The following is a 21,606-nucleotide window of genomic DNA, read 5'->3' as shown; positions in this document are numbered from 1 at the left end:
CTCAGCGTGTCAGGCAGCATCTGTGGAGAACATGGATAGGTGACGTTTCAGGTTTGGACCCTTCTTCAAACCAGTTAATTAGTAAGGAGTTTCCTCCGGGTGCTCCGGTTTCCTCCTACATCCCAAGGACATGCAGGCTCGGCGGGTGAAAATCGCACACAAAATGCTTTAATGTGAGTTTCCACTGACGTTTATGACTGCACCTTTGAGCGTAAAGTCCATGTAGGACTCGTGAGTCAAGTAGAGATACAGCCCAGTAACAGGCCCTTCGGCCCATCGTGTCCATGCTGACCATCAAGCACCCATCTACACTGATCCCATCTGACTCTCCCCACACTCCCATCACCCCCCACCAGCCACACACTGGGGGCAACTATCTGTGTGGGATCTGCAGCCCCCAGGGGTTATACATGGTCACACAGACAATGCACAAACACAAGCGAATGGATTTGTAAGGGTTTAGAGAATTCAATGGTCACAGCTCCTCAGGCCCACTTAGCTTCTGAGATCAGCGTTGAACAAGCCAGAGCTGAGACAAGGAACTATTATGAGAGGAAGTTTGTAACATCTGGGAACATACCGATAACAATGATGTTATCAAGCTACAGAAGCAGAGAGTTCCAATTGTTGTGTCACTGAGTGGCCATAAGGTCACATGTTCTAGGAGCAAAATTAGGCCATTCGGCCCATCAAGTCTACTCTGCCATTCAGTCATGGCTGATCTATCTCTCCCTGCTAACCCCATTCTCCTGCTTTCTCCCCATAACCCCTGACACCCGTACTGATCAAAAATCTATCTATCTCTGCCTTAAAAATATCCACTGACTTGTGGCCTCCACAGCCGTCTGTGGGTCCATTTTAATTCCATCTGCCTTCATTGACACAAAGGGGATTATTATTTTGGACCACAAGGAGAATTTTATCAAATTATACCTTTTTCTATGCCTTCAATCTGCCAATAAAACAACAGAGGGTGTTTTATAAAAGTGTTTTAAGGAACTGGATATGACTGTGAGCAGTTTGTTTAAAGAAAGAACTGCAGATGCTGGAAAAATCAAAGGTAGATAAAAATGCTGGAGAAAATCAGTAGGTGAGGCAGCATCTATGGAGCGAAGGAAATAGGTGACGTTTCGGGTCGAGACCCTTCTTCAGACTGTGAGCAGTGTGAGGATGTTACAAACAGGCCTAAGGCCTAAGTTTGTGAGAAGGAGGTGATAGAGGGGGGGAGAGGGAGAGATGGGAGGGAGTGAAGGAGAGAGTGAGGGAGAGAGGGGGAGAGGGAGAGAGGGGGAGAGGGAGAGAGGGGAGAGAGGGGGAGAGGGGAGAGGGGGAGAGGGGGGGAGAGGGGGAGAGGGTGGTGGGAGAGGGGGGAGAGAGGGGGGAGAGGGAGGAGGGGGGGGAGAGAGGGGAGAGGGGAGAGAGGGGGAGAGGGGGGAGAGGGGAGAGGGGGGAGGGGGAGAGGGGGAGATAGAGTCGCACAGGGAGAGGGAGGGGGAGAGGAGAGGGGAGAGGGGGAAACAAGCCTTTGGCCCAGGCACATGGCCCACAGCCTTGAAACAGCCCTTCGGCCCAATGTGGCCAACATGTCCCAGCGACACTAGTCCCACCTGCCTGTGCTTGGTCCATATCCCTCCAAACCTGTCCTGTCCATGCACCTGTCTAATTGTTTTTTAGACGTTGTGATGCTCCTAGCCTCCGGCAGCTGGTTCCATACACCCACCACCCTCTGTGTGAAGAGGTTACCCCTTGGGTTCCTATTCCATCTTTCCCCTCTCACCTTAAACCCATGTGCTGTGGTTCTGGATTCCCCTACTCTGGGCCAGAGACTAGTTATTTATTGTCATTCCTACCTGTTGCCCTGGAGGTCCGGGCAAGCCTTGGTATCCTTTGGAACCCTGCAGGAAGCACACACACACACACACAGAATCACGTCAGCTGGTGTTGACCAGAAACATTTGAGTTTGCATCACAGAGAGGCTCCTCGGGGTAATGACATACAGGCGGGCTTTGAAGATGCATGTCTTTGTTTACTTGGCTCCCAGCTGGGAGGTAGTCGCTACAGTGGACCCGCACAGTTCCCAGCCTCCAGCACCACTTTGTCTAAACATAGCATAACAAAGCCACTCTTACTTATTTATATCCGCGCTGCCCAACAGACCATGCCAAATAAATTAACCTCAACACGACTTGGAAACAAGTGACAAATAGCCAGCGGTGGGAGAAACAGCCAACTGCAGATGCTGGTTTACACAAAAAGAAGCATAGTGCTGGAGGAATTGTGGCACGGTGGCGCAGCGGGTAGAGCTGCTGCCTCAGTGCCGGAGACCCGGGTTCCATCCTGACTACGGGCGCTGTCTGTACGGAGTTTGTACATTCTCCCCGTGACCTTTCTTTTAAAATCTTTTAATTAATTTTGCAAAAAGAAAAAGAAATGATAAAACGAGGGTCGCTGCCTTACAGCGAATGCAGCGCCGGAGACCCGGGTTCCATCCCCACTATGGGTGCTGTCTGTACGGAGTTTGCAGGTACTCCCCGTGCGTGACCTGCGTGGGTTTTCTCTGAGATCCTTGCTTTTCCTTCCGCACTCTAAAGACGTGCAGGTTTGTAGATGAATTGGCTTGGTGTAACTGTGAAAGTGTAGGGGGGGGGGGGGGGGGGGGGGGGGGGGGGGGGGGGGGGGGGGGGGGGGGGGGGGGGGGTGGGGGGGGGGGGGGGGGGGGGGGGGGGGGGGGGGGGGGGGGGGGGGGGGGGTGGGGGGGGGGGGGGGGGGGGGGGGGGGGGGGGGGGGGGGGGGGGGGGGGGGGGGGGGGGGGGGGGGGGGGGTGGGGGGGGGGGGGGGGGGGGGGGGGGGGGGGGGGGGGGGGGGGTGGGGGGGGGGGGGGGGGGGGGGGGGGGGGGGGGGTGGGGGGGGGGGGGTGGGGGGGGGGGGGGGGAAGGGGGGGGGGGGGGGGGGGGGGTGGTGCGGAGGGGGGTGGGGTGGGGGGGGGGGGGGGGGTGGGGGCGGGGGGGGGGGGGGGGGGGGGGGGGGGGGGGGGGGGGGGGGGGGGGGGGGGGGGGGGGGGGGGGGGGGGGGGGGGGGGGGGGGGGGGGGGCTAGTGGGAGTAGGGTAGTGTGAGTGTGCGGGGATCGCTGGTCGGCGTGGACTCGGTGGGCTGAAGGGCCTGTTTCCGCGCTGTATCCTTAAACTAAACTAAACTCAGCGGGTCAGGCAGTATCTGTGGAGAGGAAGGGCAGATGACGTTTCGAGTCGGGACCTTCTTCAGACTGATCAGAACAAAATGTTTTGCAATGGATAGTTCAAGTACTTTCTGTTCACTGGAGGGAAAAAACAAAGTGACGGAGGATCTCAGTGGGTCAGTTCCTCCAGTACTTTGTATTTTGCTCAAGGTTGCAGCATCTGCAGTTTCTTGTGTCTCCTGTTCACACTGGAAGATGGTCATGGAAGCATTGTCATAGAGTGATACAGGTGGGAACTGGCCCTTAGGCCCATCTTGCCCACACCGGCCAACATGACCCATCTACACTAGTCCCACATGCCCGCATTTGGCACATATATCCCTCCAAACCTGTCCATGTACCTGTCCAAATGTTTCTTAAACATTGTGATCGCACTTGTCTCAACGACCTACTCTGGCAGCTCGTTCCAGATAAACCACCACCCAATGTGTGAAAAGGTACCCCTCAGACAATAGACAACAGGTGCAGGAGTAGGCCATTCGGCCCTTCGAGCCAGCACCGCCATTCGATGCGATCATAATAATAATAATAATAATAATCTTATTTATATAGCACATTTTCAGTCACCTTGCATTGACCCCAAAGTGCTTCACATAATTACATTACATTTACACACAGGCAAAGGTGGGTGAAGTGTCTAGCCCCAAGGACACAACGACAGTATGAACTCCAAGCGGGATTCGAACCGGCTACCTTCCGGTCGCCAGCCCAACACTTAGCCCATTGCGCCATCTGTCGTCCCACCATCATGGCTGATCATCCACAATCAGTACCCCGTTCCTGCCTTCTCCCCATATCCCCTGACTCCGCTATCTTTAAGAGCCCTATCTAGCTCTCTCTTGAAAGCATCCTGAGATCCGGCCTCCACCACCCTCTGAGGCAGAGAATTCCACAGACTCACAACTCTCTGCGAGAAAAAGTGTTTCCTCGCCTCCGTTTTAAATTGCCTACCCCTTATTCGTAAACTGTGGCCCTGGCTCTGGACTCCCCCAACATCAGGAACATGTTTCTTGCCTCTAGCGTGTCCAAACCCTTAATAATTTTATATGTTTCAATAAGATCCCCGCTCATCCTTCTAAACTCCAGTCGCTCCACTCTATCAGCATACAACAATCCCACCATCCCAGGAATTACGCCATCTTTCAGGATCCTATTACATGTTTTCCCCCTCACCTGAATCCTATGTCCTCTGGTTCTCGATCCCCTAGACTCTGAGCGACTACCCGATTTTATTCCTCTCATGCTTCTGTACATGTAGGGGTTACAAGCAGAAGTCCACGTGATGCTGCAATGCCAGGGACTATTGCTGAGTGTCAGAGAGCCGTGACAGGTGATGGCTAGAGGGAGGAGAGAGGCCAGGGGAACACTTCTCTATTCATTGAACGCCTCCAAAACTCGCTGCAAATGCCTGAGTGTTGAGGCAGCTACATTCCTCCCTGTGCCTCGTGCCTTTACCACCTCAGGCAGCTGACGAAATTCATGGTCTCTCTGAGGATCCTTCAGTGCTTCCACTGTGGGGCTGTAGAAAGCATCTTGTCCGGCAACATCTCAATCTGGTTTGGGAACAGCTCTGCCCAGGACAGGAAGGCTCTGCAGAGAGTAGTGCCTTTGGCCCAACGCACCATGGGAACTACACTCACCCCCCTGCAGGAACTATACACCAGGAGGTACAGATCCAGAGCCAGCAACATTATGGGGGACCCCCACCCCCCCAGCAACGGACTGTTCCAGCTGCTACGGTCAGGCAAACGCCTCCGCTGTCACTCTGTGTAAACAGAGAGGATGAGACGGTGTTTCTTCCCACAGGCCGTCAGGACTAAACTCTTATCTCACCAGTGACTCATTTACTGTTGTATCTTTTATTAAAATGTAAATGCTGATTCTGTCGTGTTGTGTTGTGTAGTTTTTGCACAATCCGCAGGCATTGCCACTTTCATTTCACTGCACATCTTGTATGTGTATGTGACTAATAAAGTTGACTTGACTTGACTTGAGAGGCCCCGGGGTGTCAGCAGCTGAGTCACTGAGTGCGGCAACGGCAAACCTTTCAGTCTCAACCTTGCTCTCAGCGTGGAAATGTCAAAGACTCCAGGGCAGAGCTTTAAGGTCAGAAGGGGAAAAGTTTAACGGAGAGTAACGGGGCGAGTTTAGTTCTACACAGTGGGTGCCTGGAACGCACTGCCACGGGTGGTGATGGAGGCAGATCCCATAGTGGTGTTTAACATGTGGGTATGCAGAGAATGGATCACGTGATGGCAGAGGAGTTCGTTTAACTTGTTCGGCATGGACATTGTGTCTGGACCTTCGATGGTGGGGGGGTCAGTATCTGTGATGGACCTTCGATGGTGGGGGGGTCAGTCGATGGTGGGGGGGTCAGTATCTGTGATGGATCTAGGGCGGTGACCACAGAGGGGTGTGGGTTTTAGGATGGTTGCACATTGATGGATACAGTGCCAGGCCGCCTGTGGCATGTGCTCCCTGGGACCGCGACCCACTTTGACAGCGGTGGAGAGCGGGAGGGTGGGGGTATCTGAGCAGCAAGGGGAGCTGATGAAGAATCAAACAGCCTGGAGTTTGGAGAATGGAGTCTAAACACTCCTCAGTAACAGGGTCTGAGCTGAGGCAACTTCCTGCAAGTCAATAGAAAAAGACAATAGACAATAGGTGCAGGAGTAGGCCATTCAGCCCTTCCAGCCAGCACCGCCATTCAATGTGATCATGGCTGATCATCCCCAATCAGTACCCCGTTCCTGCCTTCTCCCCATATCCCCTGACTCCGCTATCTTTAAGAGCCCTATCTAGCTCTCTCTTGAAAGCATCCAGAGAACCTGCCTCCCACGCGCTCGGAGGCAGAGAATACTACAGACTCACCACTCTCTGTGTGAAAAAGTGTTTCCTCGTCTCCGTTCTAAATGGCTTACCCCTTATTCTTAAACTGTGGCCCCTGGTTCTGGACTCCCCCAACATCGGGAACATGTTTCCTGCCTCTAGTGTGTCCAACCCCTTAACAATCTTGTATGTTTCAATGAGATCCCCGATATGTTTCAACACGACCCTGGGTTCACACCCAGGTGGGCAGATTGGAAACATTGAAAGAAAATACCAGCAGCAGCAACAAAGAGCCTCTTACCTTTTTGCCTGGGGGTCCAGGTAATCCAGCCAGACCCACAGGGCCCACATCGCCCTAGGGGACAGAGCAGAGTACAACACAAAGTTACCTGACGCCATAGTGACCATTGCAGAAACCTCCAGCTGTACCTGAAGGGATTCTATATTTGTGTAGGAAGGAACTGCAGGTGCTGGTTATACACCGTAGACACAAAATGCTGGAGTAACTCAGCGGGACAGGCAGAATCTCCGGAGAGAAGGAATGGGTGACCTTTCGGGTCGAGACCCTTCTCACCAGAGATGCTGCCGGTCCCGCTGAGTTACTCCAGCATTTAGTGCCTATCTTTGGGATGATATATTTGCTGGTCTGGTGAGAAGGTGTAGCGGAGTTGGGCTTTCCTTGACCACCATTGTAGAAAGTGCTTCTGCTGTGGTTTACCCAACGTTGAATAAATCCATGTATATTCCCCAGCTTGTTTTCTCAGTTCATGTTCCAGCCACAAGACAGGTAGTTTACAACCTGATCACAAACGCTCTGCATTCATGGTCCATCGCGAAGAGCCAGTTATGTCTGCTCCAGGCACGGCGGTGCAGCGGGTAGAGCTGCTGCCTCACAGTGCCAGAGACCCCGTTTCCATCCTGACTACGGATGCTGTCTGTACGGAGTTTGCACGTTCTCCCCGTGACCTGCGTGGGTTTTCTCCGAGATCTTCGGTTTCCTTTCACACTTCAAAGACGTGCAGGTTTATAGGTTAATTGGCTTCGGTACAACTGTGAAATTGTACCTGGTGTGTGTAGGATAGTGTTAATGTGCGGGGATCGCTGATAGAAACATAGAAACATAGAAATTAGGTGCAGGAGTAGGCCATTCGGCCCTTCAAGCCTGCACCGTCATTCAATATGATCATGGCTGATCATCCAACTCAGTATCCCGTACCTGCCTTCTCTCCATACCCCCTGATCCCCTTGGCCACAAGGGCCACATCTAACTCCCTCTTAAATATAGCCAATGAACTGGCCTCAACTACCCTCTGTGGCAGAGAGTTCCAGAGATTCACCACTCTCTGTGTGAAAAAAGTTCTCCTCATCTCGGTTTTAAAGGATTTCCTTATCCTTAAGGAAGGCTGTGACCCCTTGTCCTGGACTTCCCCAACATCGGGAACAATCTTCCTGCATCTAGCCTGTCCAACCCCTTAAGAATTTTGTAAGTTTCTATAAGATCCCCGCTCAATCTCCTAAATTCTAGAGAGTATAAACCAAGTCTATCCAGTCTTTCTTCATAAGACAGTCTTGACATCCCAGTCCTGACATCCCAGGAATCAGTCTGGTGAACCTTCTCTGCACTCCCTCTATGGCAATAATGTCCTTCCTCAGATTTAGAGACCAAAACTGCACGCAATACTCCAGGTGTGGTCTCACCAAGACCCTGTACAACTGCAGTAGAACCTCCCTGCTCCTATACTCAAATCCTCTTGCTATGAAAGCCAACATACCATTCGCTTTCTTTACTGCCTGCTGCACCTGCATGCCTACCTTCAACGACTGGTGTACCATGACACCCAGGTCTCGCTGCATCTCCCCCTTTCCCAATCGGCCACCATTTAGATAATAGCCTGCTTTCCCGTTTTTGCCACCAAAATGGATAACCTCACATTTATCCACATTATACTGCATCTGCCAAACATTTGCCCACTCACCCAGCCTATCCAAGTCACCTTGCAGTCTCCTAGCATCCTCCTCACACCTAACACTGCCCCCCAGCTTAGTGTCATCCGCAAACTTGGAGATATTGCCTTCAATTCCCTCATCCAGATCATTAATATAGGTGCGGACTCGGTGGGCCGAAGGGCCTGTTTCCGCGCTGTATCTGGAAACAAACCCCCGGCTGAACTGCCTGTATTTTTGAAAAGACTCAGCTGTAACAGAAAGATTCCTTCCTGTTTCTGAACTAATCCTCTCCTCTAACAGATGAGCTGAGAGAGCCAGGTCCATGTACAAGCAGTGCCAGCCACCACCTCATATAACCCTCTTAAGCTAGGGAAGCAACTCATGAGAAACTAGATACCAGGGAATGTCCGTATCAAAACTTTAGTAGCTGTATAAATTTAACATGAAGCTATATAAAATACTGCCTAAAAGCCCATGCCCAATACATGGGCTCTCTGGAGACGAGACTGTTCTGGATGGCATGTCGTGCTACAATAGGCAATAGACAATAGGTGCAGAAGTAGGCCATTCGGCCCTTCGAGCCAGCACTGCCATTCAATGTGATCATGGCTGATCACCCCCAATCAGTACCCCGTTCCTGCCTTCTCCCCATATCCCCTGACTCTGCTATCTTTAAAGAGCCCTATCCAGCTCTCTCTTGAAAGCATCCAGAGAACCGGCCTCCACCGCCCTCTGAGGCAGAGAATTCCACAATGAGTTACATCTCATGAGTTTATCGTTTTGAACTCCAGCCTGAACAAGATGTTCACGCAGTCCTTAGCACTGTCACACAGCGTGGAAACATCTATGGCCCCACCTGCCCGCACACATGACCAACATGCCCCATCTACACTAGTCCCACCGGCCTGCGTTTGGCCCATACCCCTCTAACCCAGTGCTATCCATGTACCTGTCTAACTGCTTCTTAAACGTTAAACGTGACCATCCATCCGTGCTTGTGGTGGAACAGTGACTTCATAAGTCCATGACTGCTAGTAGCAGAATTAGGCCATTCAGCCCATCAAGTGGACTGTTATTCAATCACGGCTTATCTATCTCTCCCTCCTAACCCCGTTCTCCTGTCTTCTCCCCATAACCCTTGACACCCGCACTAATCAAGTTGATTTGCACCCACCATGTAGTGTTGCCAACTGTCCCGTATTAGCCGGGACATCCCGTATATTGGGCTAAATTGGTTTGTCCCGTACGGGACCGCCCTTGTCCCGTATTTGACCGCTACTACTCGGGTCGAGGGGACTGTCGGGTCGGAGCGCCACGTCCGGCCCCTGCCTCACCCGTCCCGACGTAGTGCAGCCCATGGAGTGCAGCAGCAGCGCCTCGCCCGTGGCCCCGTCGGTCGGTCGGCAGCCCGGCCAGCTGTCCGACCTTCAGACCTTCGCTGACCGCCGACACCACCACCACCCCTCCTTCTCACGGCCGATCATCGGTTCATGAGTTGGACGGGGCGCCGGACGTTGCGCGCGGCGGCCCCCGGGCCAAAACTCCTCAGCTGGCCCCGCCGGCTGGGCTTTGTGTGCAGTCCAGCACCCGGGGCCAACTCATCATTCACCCAGTCACGGCCCAGTCGCTCAACGGATTGCCCTGGGGAATTTGTCCCGTATTTTGGCCTTTTGTCCCTGATTTGGGAGTGGGAAAGTTGGCAAGCCAACCACCACCCCATGCAACAAGGAAGTGGGAGACACATGCGGGGGGAGGTGGAGGTGTGGGAAGGTGGCAAGCAGACTGACCACATGCATCGAGGCAACGCCTGCACGTGACGCCACATGCACGGAGACACCATGCAGACAACACACAGCGGGCGGCTGGGGTGAAAGGTCAGACAGACACATACACAAGACTGCCGACCCAGGTGACGGCACAATGACCTCCCCAGACTGAGTTACCTGCTCTCCACGCGATGCTTTCGTGGGGAACAAGCCCGGCTCTCCTTTGTGACCCTGGTGTGGGAATTACAGATGCATCATTGTAACAACAGTCTGGATGAGTGACCCAACTCCCCGCAGCCAGCAACAAACCGACAGCATTTCATCAAAGAGAATAACCACACTCGCAGAATAGACTCTCAGTGGTGTAAAAACAGTGATATTGATGCACGGTTTGTGGCATTTCATGGGGTGTTACATTTAGACATACAGGCCCTTTGGCCCAACAGATCTGTGCTGACCCCATCTCACATCACCAGGTCTGGAACCTTCCCTGCCTCAGTGATTCAGGTCCTTGTCGTGAGTTCCAGATTCCACCCCAACAAAACACTTCCTTCAATCCGCTCAAAACCTCTTCCTGCCCCCACTTTCCTCGAACCCTGTGTCAATAGACAATAGACAATAGGTGCAGGAGTAGGCCATTCGGCCCTTCAAGCCATCACCGCCATTCAATGTGATCATGGCTGATCATCCCCAATCAGTACCCCGGTCCTGCCTTCTCCCCATATCCCCTGACTCCACTATCTTTAAGCGCCCTATCTAGCTCTCTCTTGAAACAATCCAGAGAACCGGCCTCCAACGCCCTCTGAGGCAGAGAATTCCACAGACTCACAACTCTCTGTGAGAAAACTCCAGAGTGTACAAGCCCAGCTGCTCCATTCTCTCAGCATGTGACAGTTCCGCCAACCCGGGAATTAACCTTGTAAACCTACACTGCACTCCCTCAATAGCAAGAATTAGTTTGAATCAGCTGCACTCCAGGGACGAGTTTACTGCACTATCGATGAACGTTATCGACTGATAGACACAGCATGGAAACTGGCCCTTTGGCCGACCAAGTTCACGTTGACCATCGATCATCCTCTACGAGTGACCACTGTCACATTGCCCCACTACTTAGTGTTGCCACTGTCCCGTATTAGCCGGGACATCCCGTATATTGGGCTAAATTGGTTTGTCCCGTCGAGGGGACTGTCGGGTCGGAGCGCCGTGTCCGGCCCCCGCCTCACCCCGTCCCGACGTAGTGCAGCCCATGGAGTGCAGCAGCAGCAGCAGCAGCAGCAGCAGCAGCAGCAGCAGCAGCGCCTCGCCCGTGGCCCCGTCGGTCGGTCAACAGCCCGGCCAGCTGTCTGACCTTCGGACCTTCGCTGACCGCCGACACCACCACCACCCCTCCTTCTCACGGCCGATCATCGGTTCACGAGTTGGACGGGGCGCCGGACTTTGCGCGCGGCCCCCGGGCCAAAACTCCTCAGCTGGCCCCGCCGGCTGGGCTTTGTGTACAGTCCAGCACCCGGGGCCAACTCATCATTCACCCAGTCACGGCCCAGTCGCTCAACGGATTGCCGTGGGGAATTTGTCCCCAAAGGGCCTGTCCCATTTACGAGACTTTCTCAGAGACTGCCGGCACCCGTGATAGGTTGCCGAAACGTTGTTGAAAATCCAGCGGCGACAAGAAAGATGCTATGACTCTTTGGGCGACTGAGGAGACGACTCACGACCGTACGGGCGACATGTCGCGGGGTGAAGCCCGTACGGTCATGAGTAGTCGCCCAAACAGACGGACCTTGTCCTGGTCGCCACTGGATTTTCACCATTTACTGGGAGCCGCTGCAACTATGACGGGTGCCGGCAGTCGCTGAACAAGTTGCGTAAGTGGGACAGCCCCATTATTTTGACCTTTTGTCCCTGATTTGGGAGTGAGAAAGTTGGCGACCCTATTTGGGGGAGCGGCCAGTGTGTTGTGACCAAAGGGCCGTGTATGATTTACATCTGGCCACAGCCCGTTGCGGCAGGCAATGATTTAACAGTGCAGGACTGCGGCAGGCTTCAAAGGGTTGACCACATGTGGAACGCGGCAGGGTATTTAGACACAGATTGATGGCTGCAGAGATGTACATACCTTGGGGCCTGGTGGACCGGGCAGGCCTGGATTGCCATGTGCTCCTGGAATCCCCTGTGGACACAAGCAGAGCACCTCGTGCTGAATCTGATTAACATTTTGTTAAATGATTAGTTTAAAAAAAAAAACGACATTTGGAATGATAGAATTCCCCGGGATTTATTGTTCTCATGATGCCAGGGAAATTGGAATCAGCTTTTCCAACCATTGGAAAATTGAGACCATCCCTCCGGGCTTAGGGAGGTGCGTTAGGAAATGAATGGAGTGAGGCAGACATGGGGGGGTGGGGGGGGCAGGAGGGGGCTTCACATGGAGGGGGCCACGTGGACAAGAACATCAACTTGCCCTGGAGGTGGGTGCAGGAGTAGAGGGGCTTCACATGGATGGCTGGGTACCTGCCCCGTGCCACAAGCCACATCTAACTTCCCTCTTAAATATAGCCAATGAACTCCTCAACTACTTGCTCTCTGTGTGAAAAAAGGGTAAGGTGGTGAGACTTTGTCCCTTGTCTCCCCCTCGCTTGTCCCGGAGTTGCCACGCTGCCCGTACCAATAGATCGTTTAGCCATGGACAGACACAAAACGCTGCGGTAACTCAGCCAGACAGGCAGCATCTGTGGACAGAAGGAATGGGTGACGTTTCGGGTCGAGACCCTTCTTCAGACACGACTCACAGGGGCTGGACGGTTAGTTAGTTGCTGTACATTATCGGACTTTACTGCACTATATCTGGCACAAAACATTATTCGGTTTATAGACAGTAGACAAAAGGTGCAGGAGTAGGCCATTCGGCCCTTCGAGCCAGCACCGTCATCCCCAATCAGTACCCCGTTCCTGCCTTCTCCCCATATCCCTTAACTCCGCTATCTTTAAGAGCCCTATCTAGCTCTCTCTTGAAAGTGTCCTGAGAACCGGCCTCCACCGCCTTCTGAGGCAGAGAATTCCACAGACTCACAACTATCTGTGCGAAAAAGTGTTTCCTTGTCTCCGTTCTAAATGGCTTACCCCTTATTCTTAAACTGTGTGGCCCCTGGTTCTGAACTCCCCCAACATCAGGAACATGTTTCCTGCCTCTAGCGTGTCGAAACCCTTAATAATCTTATATGTTTCAATGAGATATCCTCTCATCCTTCTAAACTCCAGAGTGTACAAGCCCAGCCGCTCCATTCTCTCAGCATATGACAGTCCCGACATCCCGGGAATTAACCTTGTAAACCTACGCTGCACTCCCTCAATAGCAGGAATGTCCTTCCTCAAATTTGTGCTGTATCTCACTGTACCTTGTTAGATGTGACAATAAACTGAAGTGAACTTGTCTATCTGCTTCCACCACCACCCTTGTCAGCGAGGGCCAACGTGGTTCACCCACCCTCTTGCCCCACACATGTAGACCTACATCAAATGGGGGGATCAATAACTGATGGGAGTTGTGTTCAGTTCTGGGCACCATGATATAGGAAAGACAATGTCATGCTTGAAAGGCCAACTGGTGCATGAAATTTCAATGGGGATTTGGGTGCGGTTGGCAGATGCTGAGGGTTTGCCCTTGGCTTGAAGTGCCGCAGGGCGGTCGGTGTTGGCGAGGTGCCGCCGCTGCTGCCCTCATGCACCTTGTGGTGAAGGTCACGGCTGGCTGGCTGATGAAAGCTGACATTCACCGACAGCAGCAGCCAGTGGGCAGTCTGCGGGCACTGCACAAAGCTGCACGGAACATTAACTAACTACCTCATTGTGAGCGGGTGCCCCTCTCCTTCGTGGAGGGAGGGTGAGTGAAGTGCCAGCGCTCGGCACGGCTCGACACTCGGTAACCTTTCAATATGCTAAACACACTGACTGCTACTTTTGCTCTTTCACTCCACAAACAATCTGTATCATTGTCCCACTGACATTTAATGGCAGTGCAGCAATCTCGCACAGAGTTGGCAACCGCAGCCGCTTAACCCCTTGGGTACTGGTTGTGTTTTGCAGGTGAGGGGCCAAAGTTGTGGTGACTGATGAGAGCACATTACAGAGCAAGTCCCTGAGAGAATGGAGCGGCTGGGCTTGTACACTCTGGAGTTTAGAAGGATGAGAGAGGATCTTATTGAAACATATAAGATTATTAAGGGTTTGGACACGCTAGAGGCAGGAAACATGTTCCCGATGTTGGGGGAGTCCAGAACCAGGGGTCACAGTTTAAGAATAAGGAGTAAGCCATTGAGAACGGAGACGAGGAAACACTTTTTCTCACAGGGAGTGGTGAGTCTGTGGAATTCTCTGCCTCAGAGGACGGTGGAGGCCGGTTCTCTGGATGCTTTCAAGAGAGAGCTAGATAGGGCTCTTAAAGATAGTGGAGTCAGGGGATATGGGGAGAAGGCAGGAACGGGGTACTGATTGGGGATGATCAGCCATGATCATATTGAATGGCGGTGCTGGCTCGAAGGGCCGAATGGCCTACTCCTGCACCTGTTGTCTATTGTGTATTGTGTATTGTCCCGCGCCAGGCGGTGGTGGGCTCTACTCGAGCCGGCTGCCCGCCCCTTTTCCGGGGATACGTCCGTGCCCGGGTGGGGTTAGAAAGGGAATACGCCCTGTCCACGGGCACTCTGGGGGATGCTGCCTGACAGTTACGCTGAGTTACTCCAGCACTCTGAAACGTCACCTATCCATGTTCTCCACAGATGCTGCCTGACCCACTCAGTTATGGTGCAGCAGCATCTATGGAGCTAAGGAAATAGGCAACATTTCGGGCCGAAATCCTTTTGGAAATAGGCAACGTTTCGGGCCGAAACCCTTATGGGTTTCGGCCCAAAACGTTACCTATTTCCTTAGCTCCATAGATGCTGCCTGACCCTATGAGTTACTCCAGCACTCTGTGAAACGTCACCTATCCATGTTCTCCACAGATGCTGCCTGACCCGCTGAGTTACTCCAGCACTCTGTGTCCCTTCTTGCATTTATATAGCAACTTTATCATAAACTTTATCTGACTTTTCTGAGGAAGGTTAGCCAACAGAAACCGATATGGAATAGTGGAAAGGGTTAATGAGGGAGTAGCCAGCAGGTAGTTGGAAGAGTGAAGGCAAGTTTTTGAGGAGGAAAGAGAATGGGAGGTAAACCTGGGCTCAGGGCCGGGAGAAATGGCCACATGACTGCAGATATTGCAACCCATTAGTCGGCTGGAGAGAAGATTTACGAGGATGTTGCCAGGACTAGAGGGTGTGAGCTACAGGGAGAGGTTGAGTAGGCTGGGTCTCTATTCCATGGAGCGCAGGAGGATGAGGGGCGATCTTATAGAGGTGTACAAAATCATGAGGGGAATAGATCGGGTAGATCTCTTGCCCAGAGTAGGGGAATCGTGGACCAGAGGACACAGGTTCAAGGCCAGAGAGGAAGGATTTATAGCCCCTGTCCCACGGTACGATTTCATTCCAGGAGCTCTCCCTAGTTTAAAAAAAATCAAACTCGGGGTAAGCACGGAGAATGAACGTAGCGGGTACGTCGGAGCTCGGGGACGTCTGTTGGCGGCTCGTAACGCTAACGGCAGGTACTCGGGAAGACTCGCTAACGACAGGTAAGCCCGGGAAGACTCGTGAAGATTTTTCAACATGATGAAAATTGTCCACGAGATCCCCGAGTACCGACGAGTGGCCATTACCGTAAATCTCCGAGTTTGAATCAGCGCAAACTCGGGAGAACTCTTGGAATGAACTCATACCATGGGACAGGGCTAATAGTAAGGGCCTGAGGGGCAGTTTTTCACTAAGAGACCAGTATGGAACGAGCTGCCAGAGGAGGTAGTTGAGGCAGGGACCACAACAACACTTGGAGAAAAGGACTGAAAAGGTTTCAAAGGTTTCAAGCGATATGGGCCAAATGAGGATAAACGGTTTGAGCTTGGGTACGGCATCTTGGACGAGCAGGGCTGAAGGGTCTGTTTCTGTGCTGAATGACTCCTAGGTATTGGTGTAAAATGGGGGGGTGGGGGGAGGGGGGATGGAGGGCGATGGGGAACTGGGACACAAGAGGCGATGAAGCCTGTGGCAGATCAGCCGTGATCACGGTGGTTGTTAGGTGGGGCAGTCTGGAGGGGCCGAGTGGCCAGGCTCCTGTTCCCCTGCGTGTAGAGCCTGTTGTTGCTACTTACCCGCGGCCCCCGTCTCCCCGGTGACCCTGGAGGACCAGGCATTCCTGGAAGACCCTGCACAAACAGAAGAAGATTCAACCAACATCCTGTCAGGTTCACAGTACAACATTAAACTAACGGGAGGAATTCCCGGAGCACCACCCACTTGCCGGCAACTGATTCAAGATTCAAGTGAGTTTATTGTCATGTGTCCCAGATAGGACAATGAAATTCTTGCTTTGCTTCAGCACACAGAACATAGTAGGTATTGACTACAGAACAGATCAGTGTGTCCATATACCATGATATAAATATATACACACATGAATAAATAAACTGATCAATTGCAAATAACAGATAATAATAATAATAATAATAATAATCTTTATTTATATAGCACTAATGGGTTATTAATGTTCAGAGTTTTGTCCGAGCCAGGTTTAATAGCCTGATGGCTGTGGGGAAGTAGCTATTCCCGAACCTGGACGTTGCAGTCTTCAGGCTCCTGTACCTTCTACCTGAAGGTAGCAGGGAGATGAGTGTGTGGCCAGGATGGTGTGGGTCTTTGATGATACTGCCAGCCTTTTTGAGGCAGCGACTTCGACTTCGACTTCGACTTCGACCCCTGGTGGTCCGCCACCTACTTTCATCCGGTCAAAATGACCAGAAGGTGCTTGAAATCCCTCTGGACGTCCCCCCCCCCCCCCCCCCCCCGAAAAATGTGTTGCACAGGCCAGTGGCTGATCCGGATCTCACCGTGACTTTCCGCCAGCGATCGGCGGGTTGAATTTTCCCCCCTGTGGCCTGGGCCATGGAACTCCGGCCCGGCCACAGCCGGCAGATCGTTCTATTGCCGACTCCCCCAAACCCCCCCCCCCCCCCCCCCCGGCGGCCCAGGCAGCAGAACGTTCCAGAACCGTTGGACTCCTCCCGGAGTCTGCAGCCTCTGTTGGACCGGCAAAACGGATCATCCGGAAAGGCTCTGGAAGCAATGGAGCCGGAACATGGGCGGTGAACCTGTGACTATACGGTGCGGGCCAGAGACAGGCCACTCTGCCCATCGCTCCATGCCAGCAGCTCAGCCCTCCATCACCCCACACGTTGATAGGATAGCAGCAGAATGAAGCCATTCGACCCATCAAGACTGATGCACCATTCAACTGACCCGCTGAGTTACTCCAGCACTCTGTGAAACGTCACCTATCCATGTTCTCCACAGATGCTGCCTGACCCGCTGAGTTACTCCAGCACTCTGTGAAACGTCACCTACCCATGTTCTCCACAGATGCTGCCTGACCCGCTGAGTTATGGTGCAGCAACATCTATGGAGCGAAGGAAATAGGCAACGTTTCGGGCCGAAACCCTTCTGGAAATAGGCAACGTTTCGGGCCGAAACCCGGAAGGGTTTCGACCCGAAACGTTACCTATTTCCTTAGCTCCATAGATGCTGCTGCACCCACTGAGTTACTCCAGCACTCTGTGAAACGTCACCTATCCATGTTCTCCACAGATGCTGCCTGACCCGCTGAGTTACTCCAGCACTCTGTGTCTTCTATTGTAAACCAGCTTCTGAGGTCAGGATGGAACCCATGTGACGGGAGGAGTGACGGAGGCTGGGAGAAGAAAGGGGAGAAGAAAGGAAAGAGCTCACTGTCTTTCCCCCAGGGTAGAGGATTCTAAACCTAGAGGGCGCAGGGTTAAGGCGAGAGGGGGGCGATTGAAGAGGGACTATCTCCACTCAGATGGTAGTCTGTATCTGGGACGGGCTGCAAGTTGTAGAAACGGTTACAATTGGAACTAGCCCATTGCCAGTTTGGTGGGCATGGACAAGGTGGGCTGAAGGGCCTGTGTCAATGCTAGGACTCTGGGGTGACTGAGAGTAGCCACATTTGACACAGTGAGTGTAGTTGTGGGTGTGTTACTGAAAGTATCATAGACAGGGCCTTTCCCCACCAACTACGTAGGCATAAGGTCATAAGTCAGGATGTCAGGACTGTCCTATGAAGAAAGACTGGATAGACTTGGTTTATACTCTCTAGAATTTAGGAGATTGAGAGGGGATCTTATAGAAACTTACAAAATTCTTAAGGGGTTGGACAGGCTAGATGCAGGAAGATTGTTCCCGATGTTGGGGAAGTCCAGGACAAGGGGTCACAGCTTAAGGATAAGGGGGAAATCCTTTAAAACCGAGATGAGGAGAACTTTTTTCACACAGAGTGGTGAATCTCTGGAACTCTCTGCCACAGAGGGTAGTTGAGGCCAGTTCATTGGCTATATTTAAGAGGGAGTTAGATGTGGCCCTTGTGGCCAAGGGGATCAGAGGGTATGGAGAGAAGGCAGGTACGGGATACTGAGTTGGATGATCAGCCATGATCATATTGAATGGCGGCGCAGGCTCGAAGGGCCGAATGGCCTACTCCTGCACCTAATTTCTATGTTTCTATGTTTTTATCCAGGGAGAGAGAAGCAGCTCACCTTCTGGGTAATCATTTCACAGGTGCTGGCCAACCTGCGCTTTCTGTTCTTGTCTTGTTGTAAACAAGGTGCCCCGACAACGATGCACGGCAGCTGTGGTGAGAAACCAGTCTGAGCCCCTAAACCGAGCATCCCCACCATCGTGCTTTATAGACAAGACAATAGACAACAGGTGCAGGAGTAGGCCATTCGGCCCTTCGAGCCAGCACCACCATTCAATGTGATCATGGCTGATCATCCCCAATCAGTACCCCGTTCCTGCCTTCTCCCCATATCCCCTGACTCCGCTATCTTTAAGAGCCCTATCTAGCTCTCTCTTGAAAGCATCCAGAGAACCGGCCTCCACCGCCCTCTGAGGCAGAGAATTCCACAGACTCACAACTCCCTGTGAGAAAATGTGTTTCCTCGTCTCCGTTCTAAATGGCTTACCCCTTATTTTTAAACTGTGGCCCCTGGTTCTGGACTCCCCCAACATCAGGAACATGTTTCCTGCCTCCAGTATGTCCAAGCCTTTAACAATCTTATATGTTTCAATGAGATATCCTCTCATCCTCCTAAACTCCAAAGAGAGTACAAACCCAGCTGCTCCATTCTCTCAGCATATGACAGTCCCGCCATCCCGGGAATTAACCTGGTGAACCTACGCTGCACTCCCTCAATAGCAAGGCTTTGCAAGGCCTTGTTCCACCGTCTTGTAGAATTTGTGTATAATTGAAGTCACTGTGTGTTGTGTGAGTGTGTGGGCCCCATGAGGCTACTGTAAGTCTGCTGGATTTAAGGCAATGATGCCCATCGCTGGTGATTAAAGAGGAAGGCTGTACTTGTCTGAGGGCATGTCAGAATAAGGCCTTGCACTAAAGATTTATCCAGCAATACCTTATTTTGCCCATTTTTCATTTGTTAGTATTCACTTTCCGAATAGTGAAAGGCCTGGTTAGAGTGGATGTGGAGAGGATGTTTCCACTAGTGGGAGAGTCTAGGAACAGAGGGCACAGCCTCAGAATTAAAGGACGTTCCTTTAGGAAGGAGATGAAGGGGGGTTTCATTTAGCCAGAGGGTGGTGAATCTGTGGGATTCATTGCCACAGACGGCTGTGGAGGCCACAAGTCATTGAGTACGTTTAAGGCAGAGATTGAGATGCTTGGTTAGTACAGGTGTCAGGGGTTATGGGGAAATGGCAGGAGAATGGGGTTGAGAGGGAGAGATAGATCAGTCATGACTGAATGGCAGAGTAGACTTGATGGGCCGAATGGTCTAATCCTGCTCCTGGAACTTATAGACGTGATCTTTCCCATCACAGCTTTCCACTGACTGCCCTTTATTGCAACACACATTGACCATTCAGCCCATCGGATGAATGCCAGTCCCAAGGGGGGCAGCCCTTCCAATCCTAGCTCCCCCCTCTGTAGATCTCTGGTAGTCCTGCAAGATCCTCTTTCAGATATGTCCCCTCAGCTACTTTTGCCACTTTCCTGCACTAGGAGGTAATTTACAGTCCAGTTGAGCTTATTGTCATCTGGACAATAGACAATAGACAATAGTGGCAATACTTACGGGTGGTCCTGGCTCTCCCTTGGGCCCAAGCTGATCGTGGTCGAAATAATCCAGGAAGTCCTCGTAATCATAGTGGTAGTTTTCAATCTCAATGTCATCCATGGCTTCAGCTGAGTCTAGAGCCAGGGCAGAACGAGCCTCTTGACCCCACTCCTGGTCCAGGTCTTGTGTAGACATCTCCTCCACTGCCCGGTACAATGTGGCGTTGATCGTGTGTATTTGCTGTGAGATGTGGCCTACGGCCTGGGAGAGTTTAGCTTCCCCCTGTCTCTCCGATTCTTGGCTAGAACGTAGCAGCTCATGAGCATTGGACGTGGTTTTGCCGTGAGTTTCGGCACCACTGGCCGGCGATTGGGACTTGCCGATGGCCGGGAGGCTGGCGGTGGGGACAATGCCAGGGTCAACCTGGCCATGCCCTTCCTGGTGGAGTCTCACCGCATCACCAGAGTGCGTGGCCGGTCGGCTAGCTGAGGTCAACGGTGACAGGGTGGACACTGTCCACGTGTCCGCAGTTACATACGTGTTCCCGTGCGCCATATCCCGGGGACTGACCAGCGCCGGCGCTGTTACCGTCTCTCCCCTCGCCGTTGTCCAGGAGCTCGGTGACGCCTGGCGAGTGGCCGCGGTGGGGAGCGATCGGTACGTGTCGGCGCGCCGGCAACGATTCTTCACGCGGTCACAGTAGCTGGAGGAGGCTTCAGCGTCGGGGTAGACGTCCAGCTGGCAAATGGTGCCTTGGAAAGACGCCGACTTCAAGCTCATCCTCCCCAGAGTTAGCCGGCTGCCGGGAGGGAAGGCCGGGAGGCGAGCGGGGAGAGACTTGCGCGAGGAGTTGGCACCGCACGATGAGTAGAGGGAGGCCACGTTCCCGCTGATTCCAATGGCAAACGTGTGCCAACGGCCATCGTGGGCACTGAACTCAAAATACACAGAGGGCTTCTCCTCCACGTACACAACCAGTTTCCTGGGCAGCAACTGGACTCCAAACTGCAGTCTGTTTCTGTTTTTGATGGTGAACAGGAAGGCGTTGTTGGGCTGGTGTGAGCGGAGACTGACCACGATGGACAGGTCACCTCCTGCCATCCCTGGCATGGCCACCTCCATCGGTGCCTCAACGAGCCCGGCGCCGGACAGGGTAATGCCAGTCTCTGCCACGCTGACCCCCCGAGGTAAAGAGACCCCTGTCCATGCTCCTGGAGAAGATGTCAGCAACGCTCTGGGGTCTGTCAGGCCAAGATTCTGCAGAACGTCTACACCTGCAGGTGAAACACAACACAACATCAACTCAGTTTGCAACACAAATGAAACTCCGTATTTAAAACAAGATCTTCTCACAGTGAATCACCGGCCCACCTCCATCCTCATCTTCTTGAGAAGACCACGGAAGTTTGGCATGTCTCCAACGAAACATAGAGTCTCCCAGTGTGGGCACAGACCCTTCGGCCCAACTTGCCCACAACAACTAACATGTCCCATCTACTCTAGTCCCACCTGCCTACATTTGGCCCATATCTCTCTAAACCTGTCCTATCCATGTTCCTGTCTAACTGTTTCTTAAACATTGGGACAGTCCCA

General features: G+C 52.7%; 1 protein-coding gene across 1 annotated transcript in view; it reads right to left on the bottom strand.

The window, feature by feature from the left end:
- LOC129694054 (collagen alpha-1(XXIV) chain-like) overlaps window positions 1–21,606 on the bottom strand; it is a 173,158-nt gene that overhangs the window by 114,765 nt on the left and 36,787 nt on the right. The window contains exons 3-8 of the mRNA XM_055630779.1: window positions 20,032–21,287; window positions 16,024–16,077; window positions 11,899–11,952; window positions 9,957–10,010; window positions 6,368–6,421; window positions 1,851–1,895 (exon numbers count right to left, since the gene is read on the bottom strand). Of these exons, the coding sequence (XP_055486754.1) occupies window positions 1,851–1,895; window positions 6,368–6,421; window positions 9,957–10,010; window positions 11,899–11,952; window positions 16,024–16,077; window positions 20,032–21,287 (1,517 nt within the window). The remainder of the gene's footprint in view (window positions 1–1,850; window positions 1,896–6,367; window positions 6,422–9,956; window positions 10,011–11,898; window positions 11,953–16,023; window positions 16,078–20,031; window positions 21,288–21,606) is intronic.

The sequence above is a fragment of the Leucoraja erinacea genome, unplaced genomic scaffold (genome assembly GCF_028641065.1).
Source record: "Leucoraja erinacea ecotype New England unplaced genomic scaffold, Leri_hhj_1 Leri_52S, whole genome shotgun sequence".
NCBI classification, from domain to species: Eukaryota; Metazoa; Chordata; class Chondrichthyes; order Rajiformes; family Rajidae; genus Leucoraja; species Leucoraja erinaceus.
Note: the sequence above shows the minus strand (reverse complement) of the source record. Positions and strands in the feature narration are given on the sequence as shown.